The sequence below is a fragment of the Manis pentadactyla genome, chromosome 4 (genome assembly GCF_030020395.1).
Source record: "Manis pentadactyla isolate mManPen7 chromosome 4, mManPen7.hap1, whole genome shotgun sequence".
Taxonomy (NCBI): Eukaryota; Metazoa; Chordata; class Mammalia; order Pholidota; family Manidae; genus Manis; species Manis pentadactyla.
In genome coordinates this window covers 87,622,679-87,636,219 of record NC_080022.1, presented here as the reverse complement: position 1 = coordinate 87,636,219, position 13,541 = coordinate 87,622,679, and the positions used below count along the sequence as shown (strand labels likewise).

Genomic DNA, 13,541 nt, shown 5'->3' with positions numbered 1-13,541 from the left:
AATTTGTTTTTCCCTCAAGTGTCTAGACAGGCACAAGAAAAACCCTGAAATTAGAAATATATATGTTTTCCTTTGTGCAAAAGAATGAAACCACTAGTCCTCCCACCAGTAGACCTTTGAGGGGTAGATCCGGTAATGGTTAGTGGGTATCTGAGCTATTGGCATTCTCAAGGGCCCTCCTTATAAAAATGGGCTTCTTATGTAAGAGGGGAAGCTCAGGTTTAGCAGGATTGGTGTGTAAGCCTGGGGGGCAGAGTTCTTGGCCTGCTGTGGAGTTAGACTCAACTCCCTGCCATAAGTAGTCATTGAAACATGCAGCACACAAAGACCTTTCCCTAGCCCTCTAGATGATTTGCAATTGCTCACCATTAAATGATCTGTTCACAATGATACTGATAATTAAGGACCCATTGTTTCCTCTTGAGTTAGGCGTTTCTGTCTCCTTTCTCTTTCATCCAAATTAAATAAAGACACCACCTAAGAGTTATTCAAATGTAGGCTTCATTTGCCCATTTTAAACCAAGTGGCTCCACCCAAAAGAGTTCATAGCGGCGCTTTAGGAAGAAAAATACAAATTAAGGTGAGACAGAAACTAAAAACAATGTTGAATGCACTGATTTCACATGGAGCCTAGAACACCTTGAAAAATGAAATACAAATACTGTTATTTAATATAGCATCCAATAACAAAAAAACCCATAAATTCCCCATTCCAAATCTAAAAATTAATTCTTCATTATTTAATTTTCAGTTATTTTGAGATATCAGTTAAATAAAAGTCAAAGTGAAAAGCTGCCAACATTAATCGTATTTGTTAAAGAAAATTATTTGACATTGCTTAAGAACTCAATGTACAACAATGAGCAAACTCATAAAAAGAACTGTTTCTTGCCATATCTGAATCCCTGGACCACAAAGAGAAAGAGCCACTGAAACAGCAGAGCTGGAAGAATGAATCCTGTAAGCTCTGTGAAGCCAGGGACCTCACTAACAGTTTGTCCAGGGTCCATAGCACACGGCCTAGGGCAAGCATTCTTGTTGAATGACAGGTGGATGGGTGAGTGCTCCCATCAAGAGGGGTGGAAGCAGGAAGCCTGAGCCACACCAGTGCTTCTTCTAGGGTTGTTCTTTTTGCCCAGTATAACAAAGCAGAAGAAAAGTGTAGCAGTAATAGGATCAGGGATCTAAGGAAGTAGATAAGCAACTAACAACTTTCTGCCCTCTGGACAGCTCTGGTAGCACTGCCCCCTCTTTCCTCTTCCTGATCCTCCCTGCATCTAATCAGCACATCCCAGGACCACCACTGTCTGGGGCGCTTCACCTCTGCTCAGCAACTCCCAGAGCTGGCTGAAGACGGAACCCTTAGACACAGCTAAGCACAGGCAAACAATGCATCTAGCCTCAACAGGCTTATAAAGCCCTCACAAGCATGAGCCTGTCCTCCATTTCTTTTGCTTCTCTGCCCTTTGCTTCTAATAATGCAGTGCTTGTACCCAGGACAAAGTGTTATTATAGGACCAAATGCCTTTTGTAGGTTTCATCAGGTGGTAAGAAATGGTTTGGCACTCTCCAGTTTGTATGTCACCCACTAATACATTTCCTTGCCAGTATGTAAAAGTCCGTTCTTCATAAGGGTCCTTACAATATACCATATATTCCTAAGACTGAGATCTGGATGGGTGTAAATAGACTTTTATTGTGACACTTTCATTACAACCCTAGACTCTTCCAAATACCAGTACTAAGCCAAATTCTCATCTTAGGGATTCAGAATATCATCAGATCACAATTATTTAGCATTGTAATGCTTTGGTTCCAGGACCTACCAGAGTGCTAAAAGAGCTTATGTTCCTTCCATGGAACACTTCGGAACTTTTGCCATATTCTGTTGAATTCTTTGGAAACTATTCCACAGTTTCACAAAAAACATCCCTTCTAGACCTCATACTCAGAATGCAAGTCTACCATATTAGTTTTTTTTTTTTTAATTCACAGGTTTTGTATGGTGGGGTAAGTTTAGATAATGTACACATTTGAGTAAACAACACCCTAAAAATTAAGATATATAACATTGCTAACAATCTAGAAAGTGCTCTCATGTTCCTTTCCAGTTTATCTTCTACCCCAGGCAACCACTATTCTGATTTCTATCTCCATAGGTTAGCTTTGCCTGTTCTTGAATTTCACATAAATGGAATCATGCAGTATGTTCTTTTTTGTGACTGGCTTCTTTGCTCAACATAACAGTTTTGAGATTTATGCAAATAGTTGCAAGTATCAGTAGTAGCCCTCTCTTTAAATTATTGGATAGTATTCCATTAACACAGAAACTGGTTGGGCACATGACGGTCCTTTAATAAGACAAAATGTAGCCATTATTGTTCATTCAAATCTGCAATCCACATCTGGCTTTTGTTAATGATCATATCCAGAGCTAAATCTAATTTGTGATCCTTCAAGCCTCAGAGGGATGAAGAAGAAAGCACTGGAAGCAGGAATCACTGAAGGCCTAAACCTGACAAGAAAGCCCAAAGAATAAGAGACAGAATGAACTAGGGGAGTTATCTTCAACATGAACCAAACTTATTCTTGGTCCTGGCTCTTTTCAAGGATTGTGAAAAAACTGAATTAAACGCAGGCCTATCTTCCCTCAGTGTTACCTTTCTCCTATCTTTTCTAGCTCTTTTGACCAGTGGTTAAAATCTTTTTTCTTTGTAAATAACCTGAAGGCTTTTATTGATTCACATAGACCTTGCTTGCTTGGTCATTGTAAAAGATGACTCTAGTTCCAATCAATATTGCATGAAGTCAATGGTGTATATATCTATTTTTTAAAAAGTTTTTTGTGTCCCTTTCCTTGGACCATGTGAAGCACACATCAAAAAGGCAGGAAGGAAGTTTGGAGGAAATGATGCAATTTAGTATGATTTCTCATTATCAAGAACTTATTGTGTCTGTGGGGAAAGAATACTCTAATGGGTGCTATAAAGGTTTATTTTGGTTATCTGTGATTTCTCCCTCAAGAATGTCTTAAACCTATTTAGAGAAAACCTAGACACATCTAGTTTGATCTAATTAGTTAGGAAACATCATTGCAGCTGAGAATAGAGCAAGAAAATTAAAGACAAGAATAACAACATCATACAGAGATTACAGAAACTCTTTATTGCAAATACTGTGGGTAAATAATGGTTCCTATTTAGAGATTAATTTTTCGAGCCAGTGACTACAAGATCAGTTCTTTAACAATTTGTAGTTAGAATTTCTTTTAATGTGTCATTTGAGTATTATCCCTTGTTTCTCAATTGAAAATGGGGTTTCTAATATTCAGAATTACTTGAACTTCAGGTCCGCATTTTGTAGGATTTCCATCATCTTTCTGAAGCTGCTGTTTCAGAGAAGTAGCGAAAAGTACAGCTCTTTTTATAAAAACAGAGCTACATTTGTAGTTGCCTAGAAAACATGACAGGTCTCATTCGTGTCATGAAGAGTCAAAATCATCCAAAAAGTACAGCCAGGTCATAAATACTACGGGAGAACTGCACTGGGCATTCTTAACACAAGCAATGTCCAGAGCAGGAATTAATCCAATTGGAAAAGAAGTGAAGTTAAAATCTTTGTAAGACTTGTTACCTTGGGAAAATGTTAAAGATGCCATAAATCACAACCAAAATTCTGGTTTACTATAAAAAATCCAGTGTCAAATTAACATAAATGCATATTTTCTATTATTATAAGGTTTTGAATTTCTAATATCACTAGATCAACTTTTATTGAAAACTACTTATATGAGAGCATTTGTCATATGTAAGATTTTTATTTGAATGTTCTGGAAAACTATAATAGCATTTAATGTTGTTGGGAATAAAGTATTATTTGATACCATTTTGTAACTTCTGTTGCTTACTTATGAGCCAATGGTATTTTTATAAGAATATGTCAAGTATTGCTCAGAGTGTCTATTTTACTTTTCTTAAAAAACACTACACGTTTTTTAATCAAAACTTTATGGATGTTTATTTTAGACTAAACATATAGTTACTGAGTTTGTTTTATCCTCAATTTTCTGGATATACTGAATTAAAATGGGATATTCACATCAGGATACAGCCAAGGATTCCTTAATCTTGGCCATTACTTCTTGGCTAGAACTAAGGCTCTGCCTCACATTTACCTAGGAAAACCATAGTCCGTGACTATCCAGCTTTCTTGGAACGAAATGCACTGTATGGAGTTTCCAGAAAAAAGCACATTTAATCTTTGGATACTGTGTTTACAGGTGGGCAAGTGAAGGTTGTCCTCTCTGTCACTAATAAGCTCCCTAGTCCCCACCAAGCTCAGCTGCCCAGCCTCATCTTCTCTAGGTCCTGTGAGTCAGTGCTGTGCTTAATAAGATAAGTCCTAGAGTAGGAACACTTCATCTTCTATAGAAATACAAAAAACAAAACGGACTTGCTTTTCCATTATGCTTGAGTGTGTAATGAAAACTCTAGGAAGTGAGTGTAACATGAACTCATTCCTTCCCCATCAGCAGACAGATGGATAGAGACATTCCACTTGGTTTCCAGTCTTTTGTCTTTAGAGCATTTTTGGCATTTCCTTTAGGAAACTGGAGGTTGTGACCTAAGGTTTCCTTAGTGAACACACTTCTGTTTCCCACAGTTAACCTTACCCAGAAATGACATCTACTCTATTAGGTGAGGTTTATCTTCATGTCCCAACTGTGTCCTGTGCATATTCAATGACACTTGAAAGCACAAATTCTGAAAGTAATAATAGGGCTGGAGAGCCAAACACACAAAAATACTTCAAATTAATCCCCAATGAAGATGACAGTAACATCAAAACAAGAATTAACTGCTACAATAGTCCTATGATGCTTGCAAAGAGCCCTTGCTCTCATTTTATTGCTGGGGAAATTAATAACTAGGGATGTTAAAGTTTTCAGATTATGAATGGAATGTTTTTAGATAAAAGGTGTATCCTATTCAGTGTACATTCTACAATTTGCTCCTTCATCGATGTTCTGTAGACCCACATTGTTCAGAGGGTAGACTGAGAGAGGCCAAGACAAGGTAGGGTCCCCTCTAAAGTTAAATGATTTCATATTTCCCATATCCCCAGCATGTTGGTGGAAAGCCAAGAATGTAAGCTTTTGTTGATGGGTATGAACTGATCATTGAGTTTCCTATTTTAAATTAGATTTACAACCACAATGTTATATGTTACTTCTTTATAAACCTGTTTTCAGACAGAATTATTGTACTTAATTTAGTTTGTCTTGAATGCAATTTAAAACTCAAACAATTACATTTACTTGCCAACGTGGTGATTAGAGGTTGGTGGTTTGCATCTCATTCTTTACTATGCTCTTCAGTGTTAACTTATTGAAGTTTCTCTTCCTGAAAAAGATAAGAGTGGTTTCTAAACCACATTTTTTTCACACCCTGGTTTATCAAGGTAAAAATCCTTAAAAGAATAACAGAAATTTGCCCTTGACTTTATGATTCTAAAAAGCCACATACTCAAAGTAAATGTCTTCAGTTTAAATTAAAAGATGCTCTTCACAAAGGAATCTTTAAAAAAATCAGTTTATTAATGTTTAAAAGTTGATAAAGCTATGTGCAAAATGATCCACAAAAGTCAGAAACCTATTAAATACTATATTTTTTTTAAAAAAGGACATCTCTCAGTTTAATTGCACTGAAAACCATACTAAAGAGACAGCAATATATTTTTATTCTTTGTAACGTTTATACACATATTCAATTAACTATTTAATGAACAGCTGTACTAAAAAACTTCTGGTGTTTCCTATCAGTTAAAGTAATGCTTTAAGGTCACAAGAGGGTGGTATTTTCTTAAGAAATATATGTTCAACGGTGTTAACACAGGTTAGAAAAATCCAATAAAATGCTGAAACAAATACATTCAAATATCATGAAAAGTACTTTTAACACAACAAAATACAACCACCTGCTTGTTGAAAATGATTCACACAAAAACACTCTGAAATAAACATCAACAAAAGTGCCAAAGACAGATGTATTTGTTACACAAATTCCTTATAAATCTCTCTTGGTTTACAAAGTCTGCCCTCCCCTGCCCTCCAGTCAGTTTTCACCTTGTTTTGCTTATTTCTCCTATGACACATAAGATCCTGGCTGATACCATTTAGATAAATTGGACCTCCTTATGCAGATTTCAGTCACAATGGATATGATATTGTAACGCATTTCATCTTAAAAATGTAAAAAAATCAAAGTGACTATAACCAAATTCCAAAAAACTGATTTTCAGCTTAATGGAAACTTTGGCCTCAGCAAACAAAATTGCCTTATGCCTCTAAACCATCTCCATCTCCTCACAGTCTACCTCCTGGACACAGCCTTCCTGCTACAAATGATCAAGAAATGGGCCATGCCACAGTCCCAGCTCTGATGAATGCCAGGTAGTTAAATATAAAGTAAAAGAACTTTGAGGAGGGGTGTGAAGGCAGGGTGCGATGTGTAAGAACATACCTAGAGGAGCAGAAGTGCACACACTCACTTGGGTTGGAAACTGGGGTAAAAGACAGCATCTCCTCAAATCTCCAGACAGAGACGCTTTCACCCGGGACCTTAGTCTTTGAGGAGGGGCCAGATGAACCCTTCAGGAGCCTGACAATGCTAGACCTTTGGCTCAGTGCAAAATCAAAGCTCCAGTTGGGGGAGGAAACAGATTCCAGGCGAGGACCTGATCTCCACCCTTCCCAGTGCATTGTTCACAGGAACTAGCTCTACGCAGCGCAGCAATACGCGGCACCACCAAGCTGTTCTGACTCTCCTCTCCCTCCCTCTGGCTCGCGGTAGCTCCTCCCAGGCAGCAGTGGGGGCAGAGATTTTTTTTTTGCCCCAAACACTGGGATGGTGGGTAACCATGCAAGAAAATGTCCCCATGGGTCGGCAGTTTTCAGTTTTAGGAAGAAGAGTTGACGTCTCCAGAAGACATAATAGTCCCTGGGTTGTCTCCATCATCCTTCTGGGGGTGGGAGGAGTTGTCAGATTTACTGCGGCTGAATTCCATGCCCGCGATAATGGGTCGCTTGAATTTGCCAGTGGAGTCTCCACTGGGGCACTTGCAGCAGGAAATGATCCGGATAAAGGCCCGGCGCATCTCCTTGCTGGTCAGAGTGTAAATGATGGGGTTGGTGCCAGAGTTGAGCACCGCCAACACCAGGAAGTACTCCGCCCTGAAGAGGATGTCGCAGGTCTTCACCTTGCAGCCCACGTCCAGCAGGAGCAGAATGAAGAGGGGCGCCCAGCAGGCGATGAAGACGCTCAGGACGATAATCACTGTCTTGAGCAGCGCCAGCGACTTCTCAGAGCTGCGGCTGGCCTTAGACATGTTCTTGCGAAAGGTCAGTCGGCGGCTCCGAGTCCTGACCAGGGAGTAGATCCGGCAGTATAGGATGACGATGGAGAGCAGGAGCAGAGTGAAGACAGTGGTGCAGAAGAGGATATAGTGCTTGTGGTAGAGCGGCAGCACTGTGGAGCAGCTGGGCAGCACGCTGATGCAGTTCCAGCCCATGATGGGCAGTCCACCCAGGACGAGGGAGATGACCCAGCAGGCACTGATCAGCAGGAAGGAGCGGAAGCTGTTGCTCCCATTGTGGAGTTTCATTTTCAGCATGGTGATGTAGCGCTCGATGGCTATGGCTAGGAGGCTGAACACGGAGGCAGACAGGGCCACAAACATGCTCCCTTCTCGCAGAAACCACTGAGCAGGGGTGAGTTTGTAGGTGGTGGCCCCAGAGAAGAGCAAGTTGGTTATGTAGGCCACTCCTGCCAACAGGTCTGAGAGGGCCAGGTTGCCAATAAAATAGTACATGGGACGGTGGAACTTCTTCGTTTTCCAAATGGTCAGCAAGACAAAGATGTTCTCTAGAATGATAAAGCAGCAGATAAGAATGAACACCACCGAGGTCAGTTTAATGCCATTCTCCTTGTCCGTGCTGATATTCAGCTTTCCCGTGTAGTTGTAATGTCGGACGATGATGTCGTAGTTGACATAGTCAGAGACGGAGCTGCGGAGGGCCTTGACCAGCGGGATGCTGGTGGACCCCATGGTGCGCGCTGGATTCCCCAGGAACCCGAGAGTGGCGCTTCTCCAGACGAACGCTAGAGAGCGAGGCGGAGCGCCTTCTCTGGCTGCGGGGGTGGGTAACTGAGAGATCCCGGCTTATTGTGTAGCTTTTCCTTGGCTGAGCGCCTCGGAAACCGCAGCCTTAAACAAATGACAAAGAGGAGAGAGTCAGGGAAAAAGCCACAGCACACTGGGGTAACTCATTCTAGCTAAGGCATTGCTCCAGTTTTGTTATTGTTAGTTTGTTTTAAGGAAACTTAGGGAGAGACGGGGATAGGGATTTAAAAAATATCAAATTCTCATTTCTCGAAAAAAAAAATTAGGGAAAAGAGGGAGAAGAAACAAAAAATATACCCAAACTGAAAACTCCAACTCGAAAAGACGAAAAGTCTTCCTAAGGTCACATCCACTCTAATGGAAACGGGAAAACTGAAGAAGCGAGGGCCAATCTAACTTCACCCCCCCCCACCCCCGGCCGCCCCTACCCCAGCCAGGCTGTCAGCCCGGAGAGTCTCTGAAGCGCTCACCGGCTCAGCTGAGGGCTCACCACCAGCTCCTGGCCTCTCCTCCGAAGAGACCAAACAGCTAGTAGGAGGGCGGAGACGCACACCTCTGCCCACAACCACCACCCAGCTAAAAGAGAAGAGAACCACCTAATTGCCATGCAAGAAATTAGATTTGCACGAAAATCATTTGACAGCGTAAGTCATTCTTTGAGCTCTATTAATAACTCTCTAGGAGCAGGTGTGCCTTAGGGTCCGAGGGCGCCGCGTGGTGTGGGTAGCCAAGCCCGCCCTGGCCTTGCGGTAAACAGGAAAGCTTAACGCCTCTGTGAAACAACTGCCTTTCTTTCTTCTTCTTTTTTATTTTCTTCTTGCAAGTTAGTGCAAGCATATATAAGGTACTCAGTGAAAATCATTCATAAGAGATTGCAACAAATCCCAGAAGTTTCATGCATTCATTGGTTGCCTAATATTTTTAGTTTCTGTGGGTTGGCCAAACACACACACACACACACACACACACACACACACACACACACACACAGACGTTACCTTACTAATGATAACAACGCATACTACTACATTCTTGATTTCTAGTGCAAAACTACTCTCTAGAAACTGAAACGGACGTCTGGTGCATTGTTAAACCAAAGACGGCAGTTTTATTTACTGCCCTCCCCCAACACGTTGCCTCCTCTCATAAAACTAGAAAGTGTGGAGGGAACGAAACAAGGCACTGGTTAGCAGAAGCCGACTCCTAAATTGTTCAAATGTTTCAGGGCAATGAGATAAAAGTGGAGTAACGAGGGCGAGAGCAATCCCAGCAATTCCCGGGACAGCAGAGGCTGCCCGCGCCATAAACTCCGCATTTCCCTCATCTAATTCCACACCCTGCTCGCCAACAGTGTAAATTTAAGCTCTCACCCCCACCTCCCATACTCTTTGTCTATAGGATTTCCAAAAATAAGTGACTTCCCTCCCTCTCCTTGATCAACCGCAGCTTCCACTGTCCTCCACCCCCAGTCAGCTCTACAATTGGACTTAACCCTTTGCCAAACTTCATAAATCACAAGTGCCCCAAGAACAACCGATCGGGCTGGGCTCCTAAAGCCCAGAGAGGCATGTTTTCTGCGCCCAAAGACGGATGTTTTTAAAGTTTTTGTTTTGTTTAATTCGGATTTAAAAATTCGTTTGCCATTGAAGACCTCCCGCAGCGGGGGTCCCCTTCGCCCGCTCCCGGGCTGGCACCACGCGCGGTCCCCTACCTCGCTCAAGCTGGACGAAGTTGCTTTCGGAGGGCTCCGGGTCGGCACAACACGCTCGGCATCTTGCTGCTGCCCTCGAAAGACTGCGTCGCGCTCTGAACTTAACTCCGGTCGGGGTCCCCTCCCTCCGCAGCCGCACACTCCAATGGCCAGCCCCGCTCCCTCGGCCAGCGCCGGCCCGCTTGCTGAAGTCGCCGAGCGCCCCGCTGAGGCTGGGTGGCTTCTGTAGGAAGAGACGGGGAGGGGTTAATGCCTCAACCCCCCACGCCCTCCGCTACCGGCTGGGGCCTCCGGATCTCGGTGGCTGACACTCACTGTCCAGGAAAAGATGTGGGGTAGAAGAAAAAAAAAAAAAGAAGAACCCCTCCTCCCCGACAGGCAAGCGGGGGAAAAAATAGAGGGAAGGGGAACGGAGGTTGGTGCCCCCTGGATTGTGCAAATCACGGCCCTGTCCGCCCCTCCCGCGCAGTGGAGACCAATCTCCAGAGCCTGAGAACTGGGAGGGGGTGGAAAGCTTTCGGAAACTTCTTTTCGGAAGGGTCTCTAAGTACACAGGACAGCCCGGCGTCTCGTAGCGCACCTCTCTGGTCCCCTACCCCACAGCCCTTGGGGGAGTCAGCAATCAGAGTCCCGAGATTGCAGCCAGGCGCCCCGGGGCCGCTTCTGAGCAGGCAGGGGGCACCGGAGCTGCGACCGGCGACTCCCGGCCGCGCTTTGGGGAGGGGCGGCTGGGAAGGAGCTGCGCGAGGGATGGAGGCGAGCCACCGTACGAGCGAGGACGGCCGGGGAGGTTCCCCCACTGCCCTCCACCCCCACCCCCACCCCCCACCACCATCCCGCTGCTGCCTTTAAACTCGCGGTCAGAGGGGCAGAAAGTGGCTTTACCCAGGGCTCGCAGTGAAATGGACCGCTGCCGGGCGAGGCGTGCCCCGGGGCTTCCCCTTACTGAACTGGGCGCACAGTCGGGCCGTGTGTCCTAGATTCTGGCCCGGCGGCGAGGCCTTTGAGGAGGTGGGCAGTTGCCGGGGCCTGAAAACCTTCAAAAGCATGGGCAGCTCAGGGATTTCCAAAGGGGAGGAGTCTCTGGGCCAAGTCCAGTTGGGGGCCGCGTGCTTGCTTTTCTCCTTTCCAACCTGGGAGTCAACTCAGACGCCCCTAAACCTCAGTGCTCGAAGTTCGCCCACTCTTACCTCTCGCTGAGAAGCTACTTCAGAACTGACACTGAGAGGCGGCCGTGGTCAGCTCCGCCTAAATGACAAGCCCAGGGCACTCTGCCCTGCCCCACTGCTGCGAAGGCAGTTTCCATCCAGTCCCTGATCGCACCGGCTGGCTTCCCATCCCAGCAGATGTGAACGCAAAACTTCTCCGCTGTGCAGTTTCAATTGATAGACACACCCTGTACCTGAATGACTCAGAAGGAGGCCGAATGAATAAACAACAGACCCCTGGAGATCTTATGAGTTTGCAAAAGAAAAAAATCAAAAGACAGTTAAAACTTTAATCAACAGCGCTGCACTCAGCACAAACCCACAAATTCAACAACGGTATGTGCATAACCTAGAAATTAAGATAACAGTCTTCTAGACTCTAGAATATACCCCGATTGGATTTGAGAACTTCATTTAAAAGGGGAGATAACGTTGAGTCTAGCCTGCACCACACTGTGGGGACTCGACAAACTCCACCCCATCCACTAATTTATAAGCCCTTTAAAGAGCAAACTATTAAAGTAAATTGCACACCCAAAATATATCAGCAATGTGATAGATTATCTAATTTAACACTACTGCTTTGTGAAACAAGCATTGTTGGTCATTTTATTGATCAGGGAAGTGTCACTCACACAGCTTAAATCACTAGATATCCCAGCTAGTGAGTGGCAGAGCTCGGTCCTAAAACCTAAATACTAAGGATGCCGAGTCTCCCAACTCAAACACCTTCAGTCAGTAAACAGTTATGGAATTGAAATGTATGTTCCTGAAGGGAAGCAACCATCTAGCTTTAAAGTTGTAAAGTGCTAATTTTCTGACTATATATCTACAAAATGTATATAAAAGTATACTAATGAAGCATTTTCTTTTTGGTGAAATATGTCGTTACTTCTTTTTATTTTCTTAACCAACTTTTTAATTATTAAGACTTTATTTTTGTTGAAGCAGTTTTGGCTTCACAGCAAAATTGAGCAGGAGGTACAGAGATTTCCCATATCCCACACGTCGTCCCACACACATATACAGTCTCCACCACTATCAACATCCCCCACCAGGGTGTTATGGTTGTTACAACTGGTGAACTTATATCGACATCACCCAAAGTCCATAGTTTACCTTTGGGTTCATTCTCGACGGTTTGGACAAATGTTTAATGACATGTATCCATAATTATAGTATCATGCAGAATATTTTCACTGCTCTAAAAATCCTCTGTGCTCTATTTACCTTTCCTGTTCTCCAAGAATATCTTTTTTTAAAACCACTGATTTCCTCACTATACATGTATGCAAAGCATATACAAAGGTATACTAATGAATATATTTAGAAACCTCTCATTATTTCCCATATCTAATGTAAGGTTGTACTTTTAATATATGCATAGTAGAGTCTAAGTGTTTCACATATCAACTCATTTAATCCTTACAATGACCCTACAAGTTAAGTGCTACTATTCTACTTTTACAAACAAGGAAACTGAGTCCCAGACATATTAAGCAACTTGGTTAACATGGGCTATGACCATAGATAGTCTTCAGACTCTTAACCACTACTCCAAACCACACAATAAACCTCAAATCTGTCAAAGAATTACGTAGGGGAAGTCCGTTCTTCTCTTGGTGAGGACACTATCAATACCAATCCAGTGTTTTAAAGAGCTCAAATACTTTGCAGATGATCATTTAGTAATAGTGATCCTTAGCACACACCTATGAGATATTCAATGCAGATGGCCACTCAGGCAGAATTAGAAAGTAGGCAAACATATTTGCAGCAGTGGTTTCCCGGCCAATTCTGAATCTTTGGTTCCCACACATGTCTCTTCCCATTACTCTCAGGAGAGGCCCAAAGAATTGCATCCTCAAGCTATCTCCTGGCTGTTAGCCCAGTTCCCTTTCCGCTGCTGCCTAGAAGGCAAGCCCAGTGTTTCTACTTAACTTCTTATCCCAGTGAGGTTACCATCAGATGGCCAATTCACATTGAGATCTATCCATTCCACATTTCTTATTTCAAAGCAACTTTGCTATTCTTCATGCAGTCTTTAGTGTCTCTCTTTAAAGGTTTCCAGAGAAAATGCCATCTGATATTTGGGACTTAAACTAAAAAATTAGTTATTGTTAAAATGCAATTCAAATTTAAATGGATGAGCTGTATTTTTGTTTGTGAAATCTGGCAACCCTACTCTCTTTCCAAAATGCCTCAGTCACTTTCCAGCTCCCTTTCCTCCTCCAACTCCTGTAAAGATCCAGCCCTCCCCTTACTCATTTATTCATAGAAGAATAACTAACCTCCTGTTTCATGGAGAAAACAGTATCACCACTTCAGTTTCTCTCCTCTCTAAGTTCTAGCTTAGTAACCACTTCACCCACCCATATGTACCTCCTTCCCAAGGCAAACTCTTGCCCCTGTCACTCTGCTGCTCCTTCCAAACTTTCTAA

The 13,541-nt window shown here is 43.2% G+C and overlaps 1 protein-coding gene across 3 annotated transcripts; it reads right to left on the bottom strand.

Annotated features, from left to right (window-relative positions):
• Window positions 1-5,575: 5,575 nt before the first annotated feature.
• S1PR1 (sphingosine-1-phosphate receptor 1) lies at window positions 5,576-11,258 on the bottom strand. 3 transcript variants are annotated; one of them, XM_036883865.2, is made up of 3 exons: window positions 11,083-11,258; window positions 9,893-10,115; window positions 5,576-8,265 (listed from the first exon to the last, which is right to left on the bottom strand). In XM_036883865.2, exon 3 carries the CDS (start codon window positions 8,104-8,106, stop codon window positions 6,958-6,960), a length of 1,149 nt encoding a protein of 382 aa, XP_036739760.2. In that variant the 5' UTR covers window positions 8,107-8,265; window positions 9,893-10,115; window positions 11,083-11,258; the 3' UTR covers window positions 5,576-6,957. The 3 variants fall into 3 exon arrangements, with proteins under 3 accessions (XP_036739760.2, XP_036739761.2, XP_036739763.2); XM_036883866.2 differs by lacking the exon at window positions 11,083-11,258 and adding an exon at window positions 10,778-11,049; XM_036883868.2 differs by lacking the exon at window positions 11,083-11,258 and adding an exon at window positions 10,473-10,685.
• Window positions 11,259-13,541: the final 2,283 nt, after the last annotated feature.